Source organism: Dermacentor andersoni, chromosome 1 (genome assembly GCF_023375885.2).
Source record: "Dermacentor andersoni chromosome 1, qqDerAnde1_hic_scaffold, whole genome shotgun sequence".
NCBI lineage: Eukaryota > Metazoa > Arthropoda > Arachnida > Ixodida > Ixodidae > Dermacentor > Dermacentor andersoni.
The window spans coordinates 203,522,533-203,543,202 of record NC_092814.1 but is presented as its reverse complement, the minus strand read 5'-3'; the positions used below and the strand labels follow the sequence as shown (position 1 = coordinate 203,543,202).

The window sequence follows — 20,670 nt, the reverse complement described above, 5'->3', positions numbered from 1 at the left end:
AGAGGGGGGAATGCGATCAAAGGCTTTAGCAAAGTGAATAATATGCTATCAATCTGGAATCCATTGTCTATGTATGTGAATAGCTCGTGAGTGAGTTCGATGAGTTGGGCCTCACAAGAAGGTCCTTTCCTAAAACTGTGTTACAATGGATAGAAAAAATTGTGAGCTTCTAAGTGCTGCACAATATTGGATGCTATGACATGCTCTAGTAGTTTACATGGAATGCTTGTTAATGATATGGGTCAGTAATTACTTATCTTGCTTTTATCCCCAGACTTAAAGATCGGAATAGTTTTCCCAACTTTCCAGTCACATGGTAGTCCCCCTGTTGATAAGGGCTGCTCGAAAATGAGTGAGAGTATTGGGGCTGAATTTGTAACTGTATGCTTTAAAATTTTATTATCAATACCATCAATGCCCGCTGAGGTAGAGACCTTTAGGCTCTTAATTAGAGATGAAATGCTATAACCAATCTTTATTGGCACCATATACCTATATTTTATGTCTGGAATTGCGGGAATGGTAGAGTAATCCTCGCGTGTGAACATCAAGGTAAAGAAATTATTAATATCAACTGAGGATTTTTCTGAAACAGGTGCTCTGGTATCGTCTCGAAGTGAGATTCAGTCTGTGTTTACGAGGGGAGATCACTGTCCAGAATTTCTTTTAGTTATTTTTTATGATGGATTGGAGGTAATGTGAAAACAATTTGTGCTTAGCACTACGAACGTTACTTCAATATTCTTTTTCGGACTATGTTTTAACCATGCTTGTGGCTTAGCAGTTTTGAACAGACATTTCTTTTTATTTTTCATTACAATGCAAACTGCTCTAAATACTTGATAAAGTGCAGCTGCTCTAACAGAAAAATTGAAGAAATGCTATGTTTTCTTTATGACGTCGTAACTCTCAACAGCTCCACAAAATTTGGTAGGCATAGCAACAAGTATCACATGAGGTTCATACTCCTAGCGATAACTCTAAATCCTTAAATCCAACAAGCCCAACAAGGCCTAAAGGAGCCACAACACAGACGGAATGAAAATATGCCACACTGGCAACAAACGTCGTTCTCAGCTGTTTGAAATTTACTGGCATCATCCCCGTATACTACTACCTTCCTTGTTTAAAGCAAGAATGTCATTATGCCACCACTGGTATCTTTACAAAACAAACAGTTCAGTTAAATAAACGGACCAATATTTTTTTCAACAGAATAAATTTCAGCAAGTTCATGTTCTTCATATTAACAAAATTGTTGTTGCATACCTGTCATATGGGTGGTTTCAATAATCATTAAGTCAATTTGCACCAAAATTTTCAAAACAGATGCTGCTGGCAACTAGGTCCCACTAAATGCTCTTTGCAACATCGATTGCTGTTAACTTCCTGCATACAATATGTCACTAGGTGATTGAAATCCTGAAATGCGATTGAAGCTGGTCAAAACGTATTGTTCTTTGTGTTCTCTGGTGCCATTTCCAATAAGATTCAAGCCTGCTGTCAGCTTGCTCAAACTCAGCAGGCTAGCACACACAAAACAAGTACAAAAAATATAGAAGTAACTTCCAAAAAGTATAAACATGAATGGATAAAGTTTCCCATTAATATCTTCCCTCAGTACAATGCCACAGTGTGCAAATCTATGCATGTAGTTGTAGGCTGGATTAATGATAAGTCACCAACCTTTCACCTACAACTAAATAAACAAAGTAGCTTTTTCTCAATAAAAATTGCCAGCTACATTGTTATTATTGCAGCAGAGGCCAATTTGTCAACTATGTCCTTGTCTTGGGCACACCTAGTGAGACGTAGTATCCAGAAGTTTAACCGGGGTCAGCATCTGAATGAGCATTGAGTTGGACGATGTAGCCTCTTATTGTTCTAACCGTGCCTGAAGTACAGACACAGGTCAACTTCACTGAGGAGTGAAAGTGCCTGTAACACAGGGAGTGACAGAGGCATTTAACTGAAAAGTTTTTTTATCTTTTCCTGTTACGTAACTTAACGTCCTTTTCTGTAACTACGGTTACGAGAAAACAAATTCAGGCATTGTGGAAAAAAAGCGAAGTTCCTGTAATGAGTATCACTTGTCCTATTAGTACAAATAAGGACAGATGATCCTCAACAAGCCACTTGACCTACATGAAATGTAGATTTCAGCAGTGGTGAGTAACTGCTTAAAATGCAGTTCTTTTTCATAATATCTCGCAGCTTTATTTTACACAGGTGCACAAAGCATACAAAATCAAACATCTGCTCAGTGAGGCCCCAAATGGTGTCAATGTAAAAAAGGGAGGGGCATAAAAGCAAAGCCCCAAAATACATACCATTCCTGAAAATTTAAAGTACATTTGATTTGAGCCACAAATGCAAGTTATGCAAAAAAAAAGAAAAGACAGCATGATGGGTTTAATCTTATATGGGTGTCACACGGCACACTTTTGATTGCGATCAAGCCTAATCCGGATCAAACTTATCGGTTGCAATTGGCTCCTTTGTGCAAGAAGCGCGGGGGAGCCAATCGCAGTCGTGAATTTTCATCCGGATCAGGCTTGATTGCAATCAAAAATGGTCGTGTGACACCAGTATTAGTTAAAAGTGAAGCAGACCGACAAAGTACCCTGTTGCAAGGCAGCAGGAGCCAACCATTATGGTTGTTTTTGCAGTGACTTAAGGACTGAAGGCAGACAGAGACAACTGGTCATTTGTTATAAGCAGGAAGGAATGTTCCTTTATACACCAATTGGCTAGTTCAGAAAATTTAGCTTCAAGATTTCTTGGGCCTTCAGTATCATTAAAACATACAGCTGCAAAACTGATTCAGAATTTTTCAACAACTTTTGTTGCGTCCACAAATGTGGACTACACGTCTTCAATCTTAAAAGTACTTAATGCATGGAACATGAAGTGTACTTTGAAAACACCCAGCTGCTTGAGAAATTTACCCAAAGAACTACAGAAGACCAAGTGCACCACATGTCTACATACTGGTGCCACAAAGAAATGGCCAGACATCTATGTTATAACTTTTTTCTCTGGCATGCTTAGCCAAAATAAATATAACTTGTAGCACAGGTCCAATTATAAGTGTCTTATGATGTGTGCAGCACACTTTAAATACTTTAAACTGAAGTGATCAACAGCGGTCAAACAAGGAATGTATCTGGCGCCAGTGTTACAACAAAGGGAACTTGTCTTTGTCAGAGTAACAACTTTGCATGTTGTTGCACTGATGAAGTTTCCTTGTCGAAACGATGGCTCCAGAAAAATCCCTCGCTCGACCGTTGTTGATCACGGCAAATCACCATTCTCACGTAAACCTCTGCTTTCTTTACAATTTTCGTTAGTAATTTTATTTTTAGGCATTATCTTGGCGTGCACGATTGTACAAGCCGCGCCTAAAGCGGATATGAAAAATAAGTGCCGCCTGCCATAAACCCATCAACACGGGTTCTGCACAACCATGACCTGACTCAAAATTCGAGATTGCGAATCAGCTACGGACAGAGAAAAATAGTTTTCATTATGCTGCAATGCGCGTCACATCAAAATAACAATCGCGATTATACGACCGCAGCTGTTCAGATCTTTCGACACAGTCTACGACTGAACTGTCTACGACTGAACACAGCAACTACACCCAAACGCAGAAAAATCTCCCCTTTCGCACGAGCACTTTCTATGAGTGCGTTCGAAGCACAGAGCTGTCAACTACATTTGAATCGACCATGTCAGATCACTCGATGAGCGGCGAGCTGCACTGACTCAAGCACGCTGAAAAGTGCACGTGTGATCAGGGGTATTTTCATTCATAGAGCAGTGTTCGTCACAAGTTGTAATGTCAAATACGACCACAAGTTATCGGATCACTTCCACGCACTCAACTAAAATACAATGCAGAAACAAAAAGAAATATGTGATCATAGTGCTAAAGAAACACACATTGCATGAAATAATGAACGATATACGCGGTACAAATCGGCCGACAAAAGGCAGCATTGGCAGCGGCTGTATACTCACAGCAAATGATGCTCGCCGCGAGGAGCACCCTCGCAAACATTTCGCCGCGAGGTTAAGTGTCAGCTGCCACACGAAGAACACAGGACAGACGCTCACATAAAGAAAACAAGGCGAACTGTCTGCAAGCGCAGGCGAGGATAGAGCTTTTGACGGGATCTGCAGAATCACAATCATATGATCCGCGACCTCGACGCCACCACACACTTCCGTTGCTTCCGTCGTCGCCCTAAACAAGGCGTTAGGTAGTCCCTAGATTCCCTAGGATTTTCTGCAGTTGGAGTTTCTGAAGTCTTTTTTCACTCTGAGTGATGAGAAGTGGGAGATTTAAATCGCAAAATCAAAAGCAATGCGTATCTCTTGTCATATCAAACGTAAGGAACAAGCCGAAACTAAATCAACAATCCAGAACAGCTGATTGTTAATTACTGGAATTGCCCACTAAATGACAATCATTTGAAGAGTTCCTGAGGCAGATTTTGCACATCTTTATTCTGATACTGACAATCGTTAGCCTCATAGAGAAAGTAGGAACACAACTTAACTTAGTTAAGTTAAATTGTATAAGTGCTAGTGGCCAGACTTTGGTGGGGAGATTTATTTTTTTTTTTTTTTTACACAGCGTTGCGAGGTTTTTAAGTATCAAGATAACTTATTACTATGGAATGATAAAGACAATCTTGTGCATAATTTGCGACAATCACGAGAATACTTAAATATCATGGCGCATAAAATCGCAAAGCTCTGCTCGCTTCGAGTTGGAGTCACGATACTCGACTGCGCACCATATCACAAAGAGGCCATGTTGCCTCGCACCATCGAGCAGGTTCTGCACTAATCTGCAACTAATCTGCAAGAGTTTGCACGGCCACAAAGGACCTTCTTGGTCTACATCCAGTATTCGTACTTCATTCACCTGTAGTTCACAGTGAGGAAACTCTATTTAAATTAAAACAAAGTGTGCTATCTTTCAGATATTTTATTCACTCTTGTAAATGGGGCTTTGTTACCAGAGTTAGCCACCTTAATAGACGTCAGACGCAGGACGCGTAGCGCCACCTGCCGGTGCGAAGAGGCAGTAATTGAGTAGTGCCATAGCCGCCTATGTAGTGCGAAGCCCGACTCCCTTGCTAAGTTGCCTATGTGGCTAGCAGCTGCGAAACAACGATTTAACTAGATTTTGGTCCATATTGCGAGCGTTTTGCGCATTTAACACCCGTACAGAGAGCTATGAATTTCTCCGCTAGTCGGACGCGCCGCCGAACTGCCATAAAGCGCTTGCTGGCTCATTCGTCAGACTGATAGCGAAAACGACGGCAACCTCGATAGATCCGCACGCTACGAAGAAACGCCGCAATCGACGCTACTGTTGTGTTGTAAATTGCCATGAACGTGAAGGACTCAATAACAACGTTCAGGGGCCGAATCTTATAACGGTTCGGTTGGGGAACCGTTCCTTTGGCCTCACCTGATTGGCCAAAATTTTGATTACGTCACAGGTCGTCAGAGGCAGCGGGGCGGTATCGCAATTTTTGAATACGTCACGCATCTGTCAATCATCTTCAAAGCGAACCAGTCGTAGGAACCGGTGAAGGGGTAGTCCGCTTTGGGTTCCGTTGCTGTGGCTTGGCTGTGGGCTTGCGACTCTGGCCGCGCGCGCCGGTCGCGCGACCCCGGAGACACGCGGGCGTCGCGCGCGCTTGCGTTGGTTGCTTCGGAGGCTATTACTTGCCTTCATCGTCTGCTTGGCGTTGCTCTTTCGGTGTCGACCACGGCTGGAAGTGCGATACGCGTTCGAAGAAGTGACGGATAATGAGTTTGCACCACCCTTGCTGGCTTTCTAAGTAGACCTTTTGCAGGCTACGCTATCATATGGAGGAGGCTCGAGTGCAAGCGTACGAGTGGCCATTCCACGCAGAGGAAGGAACATTGCGCGCTGCGGTTAATCGCCACCGGCCTGCAGCTCCCAGAGGTCGGTCAGACGTGAAGCATTCATCGGAATGGCCTATCTCTGCTGCCGACACTGTTCACAAAGTTGCTCTCGCAGTTACTGTGTTGGCTTGTTGAAGGGCTGGGTCAACTTTCCCGTGACCTCAGCTTCAAAGCCAATGCCAAGGAGATATTTGCATGGTGAGATCGAATTTCTAGTGCTATCACCAGAGTGAATAGCTTGCAGATCGCCGTTCAGCAGTCAGAAGGGTTCAACCTAGGCTGGCTCAGCGCTTCCTTCGTTCGGCTGATAAAACTATGCAGTCAGGAAGGGAAGATATTGTGGAGATCTCTTATTTGGCCGCCCTTTTTTTCTGTAGTTCGGGAGTGCCGCACTTTGTTCATCAATTTCACGGCACAGCGCGCACCGTCAGCACCACACTCTTCGATTTGACTTCGCGCAGGCAATGCATGGCCCGTATACTGTAATGTTCGATTTCAAGTTCCATTGCTTCTATCACGCCACGCGCCGTGGGGCAGATCGCAGGGATAGCGGCAGCGCGGCGGCGAGCGAGTCATGTCCGAACCAATGACGAAGGGCGAAAAATGAAGGAAAATTGATATAGTCGGCTAGTAAATGTGTCCCTAAGAACCAGTTCATGGTTTTACCGCGCTAGCTACTTGAGAAGTGCTGGCAGTGCGTTCCTGTTGCGTGCATCGTGCGAGCTCCTGGTAGCAGACGACATAGCGCTGCGCTCTGCCAACTCATTTACGCTTGCGATACCGCCTGTGGGCTGAGAATGAAAAAGAATGACATTAATAAATTACTTCTGCATTGCGTAAACGCCCGGCACCACAAGTTTATACTTCAGAATTTGGCGTATAATATTTAATTTATATTTTACATTTATTTAACAAGCAGAAACATTCTGCAATTCCTCGATTAACTCGTCATATAATGACGTACACTTCAGAGGTGGCACCCTCTCATCTATTGGTCGCGTCCTCCCCTTCTTCCACCACCGGCTTGGGAGTGACACATCTAGTGACGTAAGCGGCGAAGCGAACGGTTCGTATTCCGAACCGTTATAAGATTCGGCCCCAGTTTTACCGATTTCCATCGCGATCGTATGAAGGGGAAAGACGAGAGCGCTGGATACGGGCCGTTCAACGTGTTGGCCGGGTAATCGAATTACTTGCATTCCTCACAACACAGCGTCTCGCATGAGAAAGTGATAATATTGTTCTCCTGTAGTTGTGCTGTGTAGCCCTGACAGAAGACCGTAGCAACCAAGCGAAAACGCAAGAATCTACAGCCGCCACTTCGTTGGCAACAGAAAAAACGTTGCGAACCATCCTGCGTATGTGCGATTGATATTTCCACCTGTTAACAGACGTCCGCCTCCGCTTGACTCAACAAGTGGAACGGAGAGATTTGACAGATCGGTTTAACCAAACCTTTTGGTTCGTATCCTGTTCTAGAGCATCTTTGTATCGCGAGCTCATTTCTAGTTTCGGTATTTTGTATGTCCTGCGCCGATACAACAAGCACGTTTCGCAAAGTGCTGAGCCTGCTCGACTGGGTCTCTCAAATGTGAGCAATAAAGTTGCTGTAGGAGCACTGGATGAGCAATTGCGACGTAACGCACGTGTGTAAAATAAATGTCCGTTTATTTACATTTATTTGTGCGCGTGTGTTGCTTGAAGCGTCTGCAAAAAGTTGAAAGGTACTGAGCGATGCTGTAGCTCCTGCGAGGCAGAAAGATGCGGCGCGCAGGCACTGTAGGAAGCTTACTTTCGTTGTGTTCGCACGCTGTTTGCTGCCTTGGAAAATGTTTTCAGTTTGCTGCCCTGAAAAAGGCTATGGAAGGATTTACGAACCAATTTGAAATGCTTTGATTTTTATGCTGATATGTCTATAAACAAATCTGATGCTCTCTGTACTTGCGAGTTGCAGCACGCCGAAAAAACACCTGAGACTTCTTTTATATTGTACACGTACTTCGCCCTGCTGAGCTTCCTCCCTTTCCGAAGCGTGGATGAGCGGAAGAAGCTTTCCAGCTCCTTGATTTTTAGGAAACCGTGCCCCAACACAACAGAAAGAGGAGGGTCCATTGTGGCCTATGCACCTTCGCTTGCGGACAGTTCTTTTTGCACTACGCAGTTTGCGCCAAGGCTGCGATGGGGGCGCTGGTGACGGGTTTTTCCGCAGCGCCGCCTGGGCAGAGTCTGAGGTCTATATGGTCTGCGAAAACCTTGATTTTTTTTTTTTTTTTTTTTACTGTATGTAACGTCACTGCTGTGTCTCTAGCCACGAAACTTAATCCCGAAGATAGGCATGCCCACCCCGTTCGTCACATTGCTGACTGCTTTCGAGTTTAGGCAAACACGTTTGTCAATCTGGCTACTCATCGATTCCCGCAGCGCGTGGGATCTGCGTATTTGTTTGTTTGTTTGTTTGTTTGTTTGTTTGTTTGTTTGTTTGTTTGTTTGTACATCTGGGTCGGATGGTGTGCCCAGTCGCTCACGTGTCAATCGATCAATCATATTTTGGGGCAGGTTATGCATTTGCTGTGCACACCGCTACAGCATGGCCTCTTGAATTTTCGTGGTCGTTTCCACGTCTAGTTCAATTTGTCCAGCAGGGCGCAAGATGTGCACCCCAAGGAAATAATAACTTCAACGTCAATATATTTCGTAGGTGCATTATGGGGAAGGCATGCCTTGAATCATGGCGCTAGACTCAGAACTTGGATGCGACATCATTATCTAATGCCCAGCTTCAATTACGCAATGACAACATATGTGAACTAAATGAAAACTTTAACAGCGAAATTTTAATAATTAGCTGACTGAACTGAGATAATGTGAAACAACGTCCGCCGCTTAAAGCAATATGCACCTGAAGTAGCCGGATATGAGTTACATACATACATACATACATACATACATACATACATACATACATACATACATACATACATACATACATACATACATACATACATACATACATACATACATACATACATACATATACATTTTCGTCGCTTTCAATAATCACGTGCAGCGGAATGCCCGAAGCAAGAAATAGGAATCTGATCAGGTGATTGAATGCTAGTGACGTGGCTACAAACAAAAGGTGTCGTTTGCCGCTTAAAAACACTGTTTATTGAAATATTCCAGAAGATCGATGTCGTCTCTCCCTCTCTCCTTCTACCGTGACACTCTTGTTCTTCGCACCGCCCAGAGACAAGGTGCTATTTTAGGCACGCAAACAAACGAGAAGCATTCGTCGTGCTTCGCAGCAGAGGTAAACAGACGTGACTGCACCCCCGTCTCGCTTCCTCTCTCTCTCTCTCTCTCTCGAACTTGCGCGCGTGCGAAGAAACAATGCAAAAGCGACCGGATGGATGAGTAATCCCTCTTTCGATTCATGCGTCATTTGCGGACGAGCGAATTATGCACTCTGTAAATTTAAGAAAATAATAAACTGCTTTGTGACAATTTTCTGGCGGGGATAATATATGTATAGTGGTCGACTTCTAAAAGTGAATCAGAACGCAAAATGTTATCTAATCAACTAGAACGCAATACACATGCACTAATAAATTTGGGATAGTATCTCAATCAGGAAAAGCTTTATCTCCAATGTGAAACTTCTTTTTCTCGCTGATCGTACTCTGGAAACTTGCCTCCACTTACTGTTGTTTTGCTTTTACATCACTGGCGGAACTCATGCCGACGGCGCCGTCATTTGCTTCGGCTTAAGCCAGTCATGTTTTTCTCCGGGTGCAAAGGAAACTAGGAGAACGGCAATATGGACAGAAAAAGCATATATGCTACACAGCGCTGATTGGACGATGTCGTCCTTTTTCTGTCCCGTACATGTCGTGCTGTTTTAGCGTATTTAATTCTGTATTTACACTGTCTTTTTTTTAATTTACCAGCATCCTCCTCTAAGTCGTACTGCGGATATAGAGCAAGAGCCAGTTATTTCGGCGCAAACAATCGACAATCAGTGGATGTTTTCTGCATACCGACGCACGGGTAATACGAGGACGGGGAATATAGGGTGAAAGCGGGCGCAGACGAGGAATGTTTGCGCACAGTTGCGCGGGACTTTCTGTATTGCACCGCTTGTTTGCTCTTTAAACACGCAAGTGTTCTCTGCCGGGCTCCATCGAAAAGTTGTCCCATGTAAATACGTCACGCGATCATCATCACGCAAGTCCGCGAGATGGCGATACTTAGTAGTTCCGTGCCAATATACCTAAACGCTGGGAAAGTAGGCGCAGAACGATTAGAAAGGTTCGCGTTATTGAATAAAAGCCAGGAGGCAATGAAGCCAAGGAGAGCATAGGGCAATTAGCTGTGGTTGAAATTGAAATGCAGTAAATAATGAGTGGGGGGGGGGGGGGCAAAGAGGAAATGGAAGAGGACGAAACGATAACGTGTTGCTGGTGGGCGGGGCCGAACCCACAACCTTCCGCATTACGCGTGTGATGCACTACACGTGCCAATTGTGCTACAGCGTCGGCCGTGAATCTATTTATGTGTACTAGATATAGTCCTAGGAGTGTTAGTGGTTTACATATTATCGCTAAATTCGTCGCTCTGATTTGGGCAAGAGAGCCTAGTGTCAGTTTCAGGGCTTCATTTTCCCCCTCGATACAAGCAGGGGAATTTCGTTTTAGATCCACGCAGAGCAACCGAGTTCGGAGTGAACTGCGAAGTGCCACGGGGGCACGGTCGGCACAGAAATATCCGGCCAATTATTCTTCTAGTTCTGTGGAGGAGCACTACACATAGGCGTAACTACCGGGGGGAGCGGAGGGGGGGGGGGACAGGGGAGACACTTGCCCACGCACTGTCAAAAGTGAAGGGGCAAAGTATGCCATTTGTCCCCCCACCCCTCCCTATCGAAACCGTGCATTTTCGCTTGAACGCTAGCAGATTCAACAAAACAGCCGAGGCCAAATTTTCTTTCTCACTACAGTGGCCACGTAAGTAACGCTTTTGTTTATAACGTGTCCCCTGCTTGGCAGCGAAGATTATTGTCTTTCGCGCTTCGCCGCGACGCGCTGTGGCGGACGACGTGTGGGATGCCCCATACACGCTCGCATTGCGGAGATGGCTGGCGCTGGCCAAGTTCCCGCCGTAAAATAAAGTTAAGCTTGCGCTTCTTGCAACATGCTCAGTTTTTGTGACCGCCCAATCATATTCGCAAATGAGGGTGGAGGGGTCGGATAAAGTAGTATAATCAGCGGCGCGCAGCGACTGCACGCATTACGGTATAGGGTCATTGGATTATTAAATACCAGAACTTTTGAATCACTGTCTAGATCACTGTCGTGTGTGTGTGTGTGTGTGTGTGTGTGCGTGTGTGTGTGTGTGTGTGTGTGTGTGTGTGTGTGTGTGATCACGACTTATCCTAGATACGTTGGTAAAAACGACCATGTCGAATGTGCAGAACCATTACAACACTATTACAAGGTTGACAATTTCTTTTAATAGACATGTGCCACTTCTGACAGTCTGTCCATTTAAATTTTATGCTGCTTCTACGTACGAGTTAATTACACTAGGGGCCCTATAACGTAAAACTATTCCAATATGTTTTTATTCCAATTTCCTTACGTCAAATTTGCGTAACCGCCGACGCAAGCATCGGGCGGTCACCCGCAGGTTTGCCAGAACAGACTAATTAAACGCTCTCCTCGTTCATAGAAGGTCACTTTTGTTTGCTTGAAAAACGAAGACATTGCCTACACTGAGCGGCTTGTTTTATGTAATTGGCTGACAAGAGCCGAGGCGTACGCTCAAGTGAAGAGGGATTCGATGAGGCCGAGCCAACGTACTGAAAATCGCTAACCGGATGAAAAGGGCCGTGCCGGCGTCTGCGATTGGTCCGCTCTCCCTTACTTAGCTTGCTGTGGCTGGTCGAAAATCGCGGCGGCATGCAACGGAAACTAAGAATGACGTTAAAACGGATCCCCAGCAAAGAAGAGTTGGCAGAACGAGGTCGTAAACGTGCCGAAAGTGCTCGAAAACGTTACACGGCCACGCAAAAAGTTTTATTATACGCAAATAAACCCGTGATCTCCGGCGGCAGGTGCGAATAGCCAGTGCCTGAGCGATCGGCGGCAGCCATCTTTTATTCCTTCCGGAACGGGGCAGCCTGCGGCTGTTCAGAAGGGAATTCAGTTTTGTTAGGCATATTAATGAATCTTTAAAGCTGTAAGAGTTGGGGTCGGGCATGAAATAGATGGTAGCTGGCCCATGCCGTCGTCCAACTCATTCACGCTGAGGACGTTGTTGAAGGGAGGGACTTGTTCTCATCGAGAACGAGGAAAATGGGATTGATTTACAATATCTACATGAAGGGTGGAGAATGTTACGTTCATCAGTCCAGCATGACTGAAAGAGAATGCACACTGAAGAGCTGGAAACGGCTGCTTAAAAACACTCTGTCCTCCCTAGATCCCTAGGTGAGGGACTGCCGTTCAACCTTCGACCAATGGGAGCTTCCACAGTCATCGAAGTCGACCCGCCTTTGAGGGGAAGGGTTCACGTAGACAGAGGTCTTGACCCGAGCGGGCGCCTCTTGATCCCAGAGCTGACCCCGCAGTCAGTAGCCGCCGCGTTTGTCCACTGTCTGTGACGACCTCTGGGGCCCTTGGGAAAGCACCGCAAAACATCCCCTTCCAAGAGTTCTCTTGCTCCAAGCAAACCGTGAAGGTGGTAGCGAATCAACTAACAATACTCGGCCCGCCGAACGTGATTAGACAGGCCGGCGCCGTCGGGCTGTACGAGGAGGCGCATTGTCGTCTTTACAAAGCGAGTCGTCGCAGCGGGCTGCGAAGGGTTTGGTGGCCGCTTCTCCGAAGATCGTCAGCCCCCGCAGGCCGATCGTAACCACGCATACACGTCACTTTGACGCCTGAGTTTTTGCAGTTTTGTGATGTCGCGTGACAGGCAGGTGAAGTGGGTGCAGCCCGAAAACTTTTGACCAATAGCCGAGGGCTATGGCGAAGAGGCGTCGAATCAGAAATAACCATTTTTCTTTTCTTCGGTCAAATCATGCATAATTAATGTGTACACGTCCTATCAGATGGGGAGCTAACGCAGTTTTCGTGACGCCGCGTGACAGACAGGTGAAGTGGGGGTGGTCCAAAAAAATTTTTGACCAATCGCGGAGGGCTGATTGCAGAATTGGAACAGAAAAGTTTGGAATATTCTTACGTTATAGCGCCCTAGTAGATGTTCCGTGGAAGAAACAAGCACAGCAGAAATTTCATATTTTGAGGATATGGGGCCACTTTTTGGCTGACGTACACCAAATGTTTGAACTGTTTGTTACTTTTGTCCTTTGAAAATAATTGTTGAAAACCCTAGCCTTCTCCCAATTTTTGTACGTCATACAAAACATTCGGCTGCATTTCCTCAATTTCTTCGGTAAGCGAAGTTGAGGCGCGATGTTTATATTTACATGAAGTAGGAAGCATGCTCTCAGTGACGAGCGATATGCTTTTAATCTTTGTAGGTTCATTGCAACATTTGTAGAAAGTTACTTATTCAAGCATTTCAGGGTGTGTCATACTGGCGCGTTTTGAAATGTCTTCCAAATTCGTAAAACAACAGCAGAAGATACGAACATCACATTCTGCTAAAATGGGGACACCCTTACGTTTAATTAATTGCGAAACTTCCACGTTTATCCTTTCAGTAGGAGCATTGAAAATAACTACTGAACCATTTCTTTCCCTATTTTTGTGCGTCATATACGAGGCTCGTAGTTTGTTTCTCCGCTGTCCTCGGTGAACAGAAGGCACCTTGTTGATATTTAGGGGAAGTAACGGGCACGTAACGGTTAATGTCTACGCAGCGTTTCAAATGCGTGGGTTAAATGCGCATTTTTCAATAAATCACGTATACAAGTGGTTCGGGGTGTCGTTAATACGTTTTACTATAGCGGCGTAAGACAGGCGGCTGCTCTGACATAGTAACTACAATAAAGGTCAAATTTTGTGAACATAAAGGGTACTCTACGCCACGTGTTCGAGCGTTTTAAATGCTTGTTCATCAAATGCAGCTTCTACAAAACAAAACAAAAATTCTTGATCAAGTGTTCGAGAGTGTCACGCTAGCGTTATCAGCTACGTTTCCCAATGCCCCTCTGCGTTTCAGAAACTACACTTACCTACTTAGAAGGAAGGAGCGTCATCCTAAGTGCAAAATTTTGTAAAATTTTAACGTTTCTGGTTTATATAGAAGCGTTACAAATAATTATTGAACCCTGGTTTTAAGCACAGACCACACGCACGCTTGCGGACACGCGCAAGCTCGCGTATACGCGGCTATGCGCCTTAACTGCGCCTGCCGCGCCTCGCGAGGAATAGCGGTTTACATCCACAAAGACGCGCGACAGCGCGCTTTCACTGGACTCGTGGAGGAATGAACAGGCGACTACCCTCCCTGAAACGCTGCTTTGTGCAGCTGACGGCAGGCAGCGACACAAGTTTATGCTTGCGCCGTCGCAGCAGCAGCTCGCATCCCCATAAGCGCAGGCAAATTGGCACTTTTCCTTAAAGAACGGGCAAGTAACTGTGCCAAGTGTTATACTAAACGACATAGACTCCAAAATGCGATCTTTCTGCAAAATTTGCGCAAGAACAGTGCAGCGGTGAGCGCAAAATCCTTTTTCGAACAAGCGCAGCGAAAATTTTATGACCCCGTATGATCAGCCAGACGCCATTTGTGCCATAATAGATAGTTTTAGAATAGAGGCCCCAAGCGTTTCGGGCTCCAAAGAAATAGCATCGAAGCCACTGCGCATGAGCGAGATGCAAATCCACACTTTATTATGTTAATAAAGGGAAAATCACACATCCACCCGTTCGTGTGTGTGTATATATATATATATATATGTACTTGTGCGCGTGTGTGTCCGGGAAAGCATTTGTTCAGAACATACACTGGAGGCTTGGGCACCCTCCGAAAAAAAAAGAAAATCTTTCCTACGTGCCTGGCTAGACATGGGCGCGACCGTCAGTGTCGGAGTTCTCTATGACACATTTTGTTGCTTGTAGGTTATTTATTGCAGTAAAAGGCAACCCGTCCAGAGCATGCCGTACAGAAATACTTATCTACTATACATCAACTGCGTTGACAGAAACCGTATATCAACTGCGTTACAAGTGGCCGCTGTTGCAGGTGATGCTGATGAACACGTTATGTCGCAAGCGCTCTTAAACCGACCGAAATGCACATCGCTTTTTCCATGCGTCGAAATGGTCAGCCATGGCGTACAGCTCCTGGGGGACATATTGGTTGGCCTCTTCCAAAACGTCAATCAGATCACGAGCCTGCATCCAGTCCTGACGGGTTACGAGCGTAACGGAGAAACCGCGACGCCCAGCGTGACCTGCGCGGCCTACTCGATAGACATATTTTTCTACGTTTAGAGGAGAGTCGTAGTTGAAGACATGCGTCAGATCTTCGACGTCCAACGCTTGAGATTCAAGGTCGGTAGCGATCAAGATTGGCACTGTGCCTCTCCGAAAGTCATTGAGTGCTCGCTGCCGGTCACAAGCCTCCAAGCATTCGTGGATGCAGTCGCATTTAATGCCACCCAGAACCAAGTCACCCGTCAGGCGTTCTACCCTGTCCCTTTTACGCAAGAAAACGACTGTCTTGTCGCCTGGATGAAGGCAGTATTGAAGAAAATCTGTAAGATGCTCCGGCTTTTCACTCTCGTCACACAAGACGACTTTATGGATCACACTGTGCACAGAGGAAAAGTGGAGGGGGCCGACTACCACCTCGAAGGGGTTGGCCATGTGCTGCTGGGCGAAGCGACGCACGCCTTCTGACAAGGTGGTACCTGTTACGACTACCTGCCGGTCCGGTCGTATTTTTAGCATAAGCTCCTGGATGTTCAATTTAAAGTCCGTGTCTAACATGCGATCTGCTTTGTGGAGTATGACAAACGTGACGTAAGTAAAGTCGATTATCTTTCTTGAGGCCATATTGTGTAGGCGATCAGGTGTTGCGATGACAATCTCCACGCTTGACTTCGCTGCCGTCAGTTCTCGTCGATTTCCCCCTCCGCTAACGCACACACACTTAAACCCTCGGTAGTTGTATTTCTTGAATTCTCGCTCAATATTCTGCGAGATCTCAAGCGTAGGAGCCATGATTAAGCATGAAGGACCTTTCCTCTTCTCCCTTGGAAGAATCTGACTGTCAATGTGTACCATGGCTGGTAAGAGGAACGCCAGGATCGTTCCTGTTTCACCTCTTTGTGCGATACCGATGAGGTCTTGGCCTTGCAGTAGAATGGGCCAGGCCTGGCACTGAATCCTCGATGGCTTCTCCAAATGATTTTTGTCAATTTCTTTAAGGATTATCGGGTAGTTGGCAAACGCCTGCTCAAATGTTGTTGTGGGATTCGTTGCTACATCTGGGGTTGAGGGCTTTCGCGACGCCATGCAGTGATTCACAGTTATGTTGTAGGCAAGTCTGAAAACTTCTACCATATCCGCAGACATGTGTGCATCATGGTAATCTTCAGTGCAGAAGTTTTTCTTGATTCTTGGAAGGGAGGCCCATTGCCCATTCTTTGCTTCGTCGATATTGGCAAACAGCTTGGCCCTGTCAAGGAGAGACAAACCACGGCAGCCACCATCGTCACTGTCTCTTCTGACCTGGATCCGTGAACAGCTGAAATCTTGGTGCTTTCGAGCATTGTCATCACATTTTCTAGCGTTTGGGACAACTTTGAGCGCTGCTGCCGGCGGCTCAGTATCTGCGTTCACGTAAGTAAACTTTTTATCAAGTCTTCTGTCGCATTTGCTCCCGCCGTCATCAAGCCGGGTCTCCAAAATCGTCCGCGAAACTGAAGGAACGTACGTCTTACCGGTTGAAACAACATGGTGTTTCGCTGTAGTGCTAGTTGCAGTCCGAGGCATGGCTATACCTATGACATATAGCGAATGACGTGTTGAAAATTGCACGGTGATCCATGAACAAACTGACGAATAGGCAGACCTGGCTATAGTTGCTAGAGAGGTAGGTGTTCCGACCGACACGTACGTCTGGAGCGTAGTTCACCTCTTCTCCGCATTATGACGCAAAAATAGCGCTGCAGTCAGCAGAGAGAACCGTGCTGGGCGGCGCCTGTCGTCTGCTAATCGTGGCGGGCGACGCGCAAAAAATAAAATACTCAAACTCATAAAGCTGTCATCTGTAACCATGAGCTTGTGCAGTAAGGTGCTACGGGTCTTCGCTATTGCGTCTTTAGAAGTTGGTATAAGATGTGAAAGCTTCCACGGCGGAAGAGTGAGCGGCAAGATTAGCAGAAGCTCATCTGCGAGGCTCGAATCACCGCAGGCCGGGCCAATGAGTGGCGGTATTTTTATGTCAAATAATATCAATATGCACACTTATAGTTGCGAAAGCATTATATGCCGCATTACGCGAAAATCCGTCGGCGTTGGCATGACCGTTGGCATTAGGCGAAAGAGTAAAAAACACTTCAAAAATATATGAATTGACGTCAAATTCCTCAGGTGGATGATCCCTGTGAACAAAGTGAATGAATGACTAAATGAAAAGGAAATTTGGTACTTTTCTGCCTAGGTGGAAATCGGATCTGTGCGTTCGTGTTACGAGACGGGCACGGCTCCACGGTTCTGGCTGACTGAAGGTGTGCCTAGTGCGTGCGTTCATGAGCGCGTTCACGACGTTCCGAGGTCTACAAAACTGTAGGATGATTTCGCATTCCCACACGTAAGCAGTCTTAAAGGGCAGTTCTGGCGATTTTTATTGCGAGAACTACGCCAGGTGTAACCGCTCGTCGCGTATGCCGTGGCTCCCACAGAGCCGGCGCGGCGCTTAGCAGGTGGTGTGAGGTCAGCTCTCTCCGTTGATATGACGACCTCCTCGCCTTGCGCTCGCTCCGTGGCGGCTTCACTGGGATATATAGCGGTGCGCTACGCGTTGGTTGATCAGTCTCGCCATGGAAGTTACCGACGAAGAGTCTATATCTGAATCTAGTTGCTCTACTGCTTCCGAACAGTTAAATTCCAAGGCGAAAGCTAAGCAAGGTAGGAAGAATGAGAGAAAGAGGTTGAACGTGTCCAGGAAACTTTGCTTTCGCAATTCAACCAGGTTTAACCAGAGCTAAACCACAGCCAATTTTTTGACCATGTCAAGGTAATGGAATATTTATGACCCCGAGACGTCCCTGACACGGGTCTGATAGTATTGATACGTGTACTTATCTTTATCGGGCGACCACGTTTCGCCGCTTAACAAATGCAATCGCACAGCGCGGGACGCGCCTGCATGTATCCGACGTTTCTGGAAAGTTATCGATGCTTCTACCCGGCTGTCTGTTGTCGCCGAACCTTGTGTTATCTGATTTCATCGCGTAGCGCAAATGGTGTAGAACTTTGTGGAAAGCACGCGGGTCCAAACGATTAGTCTGGAACATTCGACGACTGCTCTATAAAAGCCGACGCGCTTGACCCGCTGATCAGATTTTCGACGATCGCCGAGCGTGTTCGCCGCTATCGTTGCGCTATAAGTGTAGCCTGTTTTGTGGGCACAGGTTCGCCCAATAAAAGTTAGTTTTCTTGTTCACAGTATTGCTACTGTGTTCTTTCTTCAACGTCACCACCACGTGACATCTGGTGGAGGTGCTTGTGCGTTCATGTACCGAACGCCCCCGCAAAGCCGCGATCCAAGCCCGAAGCCCGAGGACAAAACCGACACCGCCCAAGACCAGCGTGCTAGCCGCAGACTGCAAGGCCTGCCCCCAGAGCACGGACTTCTACCTGAGGCGACAAAGAAGATCGTGGTCAAGACAACCTCAATGGCTGCCCCAGCGTCCCCCGTTATCCTACAACAACCCCGGGACCCACCGACCTTCTATGGAGCAGCGACTGAAGACCCGGAATCTTGGCTGGAGACCTACGAGCGAATCGCGACATTCAACAACTGGGACTCCGACGACAAGCTGCGGCATGTCTACTTCGCCTTAGAAGACGCCGCCAGAACGTGGTTTGAGAACAGGGAGTCGACCTTGACTACGTGGGACCTGTTCCGTAGCGGCTTCCTGTGCACCTTTACAAGTGTCGTGCGCAAGGAGGAGTACGCTCGACCACTCCGCCAAAGCCCTTACCGAGTTTCGCCGCGAGAACGCGAAGCTATAAGAGAACAAGTCGACGAAATGCTGCGCGACGACATCATCCAGCCGTCGAAAAGCCCATGGGCATCCCCTGTTGTCCTGGTGAAGAAAAAGGACGGAACCCTACGTTTCTGCGTCGATTATCGTCGTCTGAACAAGATCACGAAGAAGGACGTATACCCCCTTCCACGGATAGACGACGCATTGGATCGGCTCTGCAACGCTAAGTACTTCTCCTCGATGGACCTCAAGTCTGGCTATTGGCAAATAGAAGTCGACGAAAGAGATCGCGAAAAGACCGCCTTCATCACCCCAGACGGCCTCTACGAGTTCAAGGTTATGCCATTTGGACTGTGCTCGGCGCCTGCAACGTTCCAGCGCGTGATGGACACGGTTTTAGCGGGATTGAAATGGCAGACCTGTCTCGTTTACTTGGATGACGTCGTTGTATTCGCCGGAAATTTCGACGATCACCTTAGGCGGCTTGCCACAGTACTAGAGGCCATCAAGTCATCAGGGCTCACTCTGAAGCCAGAAAAATGCCGCTTCGCTTACGACGAGCTTCTGTTCCTAGGCCACGTCATCAGTAAATCCGGAGTACGCCCCGACCCCCAGAAAACAGCTGCCATCGCAAAGTTCCCGCAGCCCACCGACAAGAAGGCAGTGCGTAGATTCCTTGGCATGTGTGCCTACTACAGGCGCTTTGTCAAGGACTTTTCACGCATCGCCGAGCCGTTGACACGTCTAACTAAATGTGATGTTGAGTTCAAGTGGGAAACGCCGCAGGCCGACGCATTTGAAGAACTCAAACGACGCATGCAGTCGCCGCCGGTACTTGCGCACTTCGACGAGTACGCCGATACAGAAATCCATACTGACGCCAGTAGCCTAGGCCTCGGTGCCGTTCTAGTCCAGAGGAGAAACGGAGTCGAACAGGTGATAGCTTACGCTAGCCGGTCGCTGTCAAAAGCGGAAGGCAACTATTCTACAACCGAAAAGGAATGCCTCGCCATCGTTTGGGCTACAGCTAAATTTCGCCCTTATCTTTATGGCAGGCCATTCAAAGTCGTCAGTGACCATCACGCGTTGTGTTGGCTAGCGAGTATAAAGGATCCTTCAGGACGACTGGCACGGTGGAGCCTCAGACTACAAGAATACGACATCACTGTAACCTACAAGTCAGGACGAAAACACTCCGATGCCGATTGCCTATCACGCGCCCCCATTGACCCGCCGCCGCAAGATGACGAAGATGACGCCTTCCTTGGCATGATAAGCGCGGAAGACTTCGCTGAACAGCAACGGGCAGACCCGGAGCTAAAAGGCCTGGTGGAATATTTGGAAGGGCACACCGACGTTGTCCCCAGGGCATTTAAGCGCGGATTATCTTCCTTCACGCTTCAAAACAATCTCCTCGTGAAGAAGAACTTTTCACCAGTCCGCGCCAACTACCTTCTTGTTGTCCCGTCAGGACTTCGTCCAGAAGTATTGCACGCCCTACATGACGATCCGACCGCTGGACACCT

At 46.8% G+C, this 20,670-nt stretch overlaps 2 protein-coding genes across 2 annotated transcripts in view; both read right to left on the bottom strand.

Moving 5' to 3' along the window:
* Sap-r (prosaposin) overlaps window positions 1-4,180 on the bottom strand; it is a 122,578-nt gene extending 118,398 nt beyond the window's left edge. Inside the window, exon 1 of the mRNA XM_055062983.2 lies at window positions 4,024-4,180. Coding sequence (XP_054918958.2) covers window positions 4,024-4,063 — 40 coding nt within the window. The 5' untranslated portion in view covers window positions 4,064-4,180. The remainder of the gene's footprint in view (window positions 1-4,023) is intronic.
* A 10,686-nt stretch (window positions 4,181-14,866) lies between these two features.
* LOC126546917 (probable ATP-dependent RNA helicase DDX43) lies at window positions 14,867-17,005 on the bottom strand. Its single transcript, XM_050194635.2, has one exon. The coding sequence runs from the start codon at window positions 16,920-16,922 to the stop codon at window positions 15,201-15,203; it is 1,722 nt and encodes a 573-aa protein (XP_050050592.2). The 5' UTR covers window positions 16,923-17,005; the 3' UTR covers window positions 14,867-15,200.
* Window positions 17,006-20,670: the final 3,665 nt, after the last annotated feature.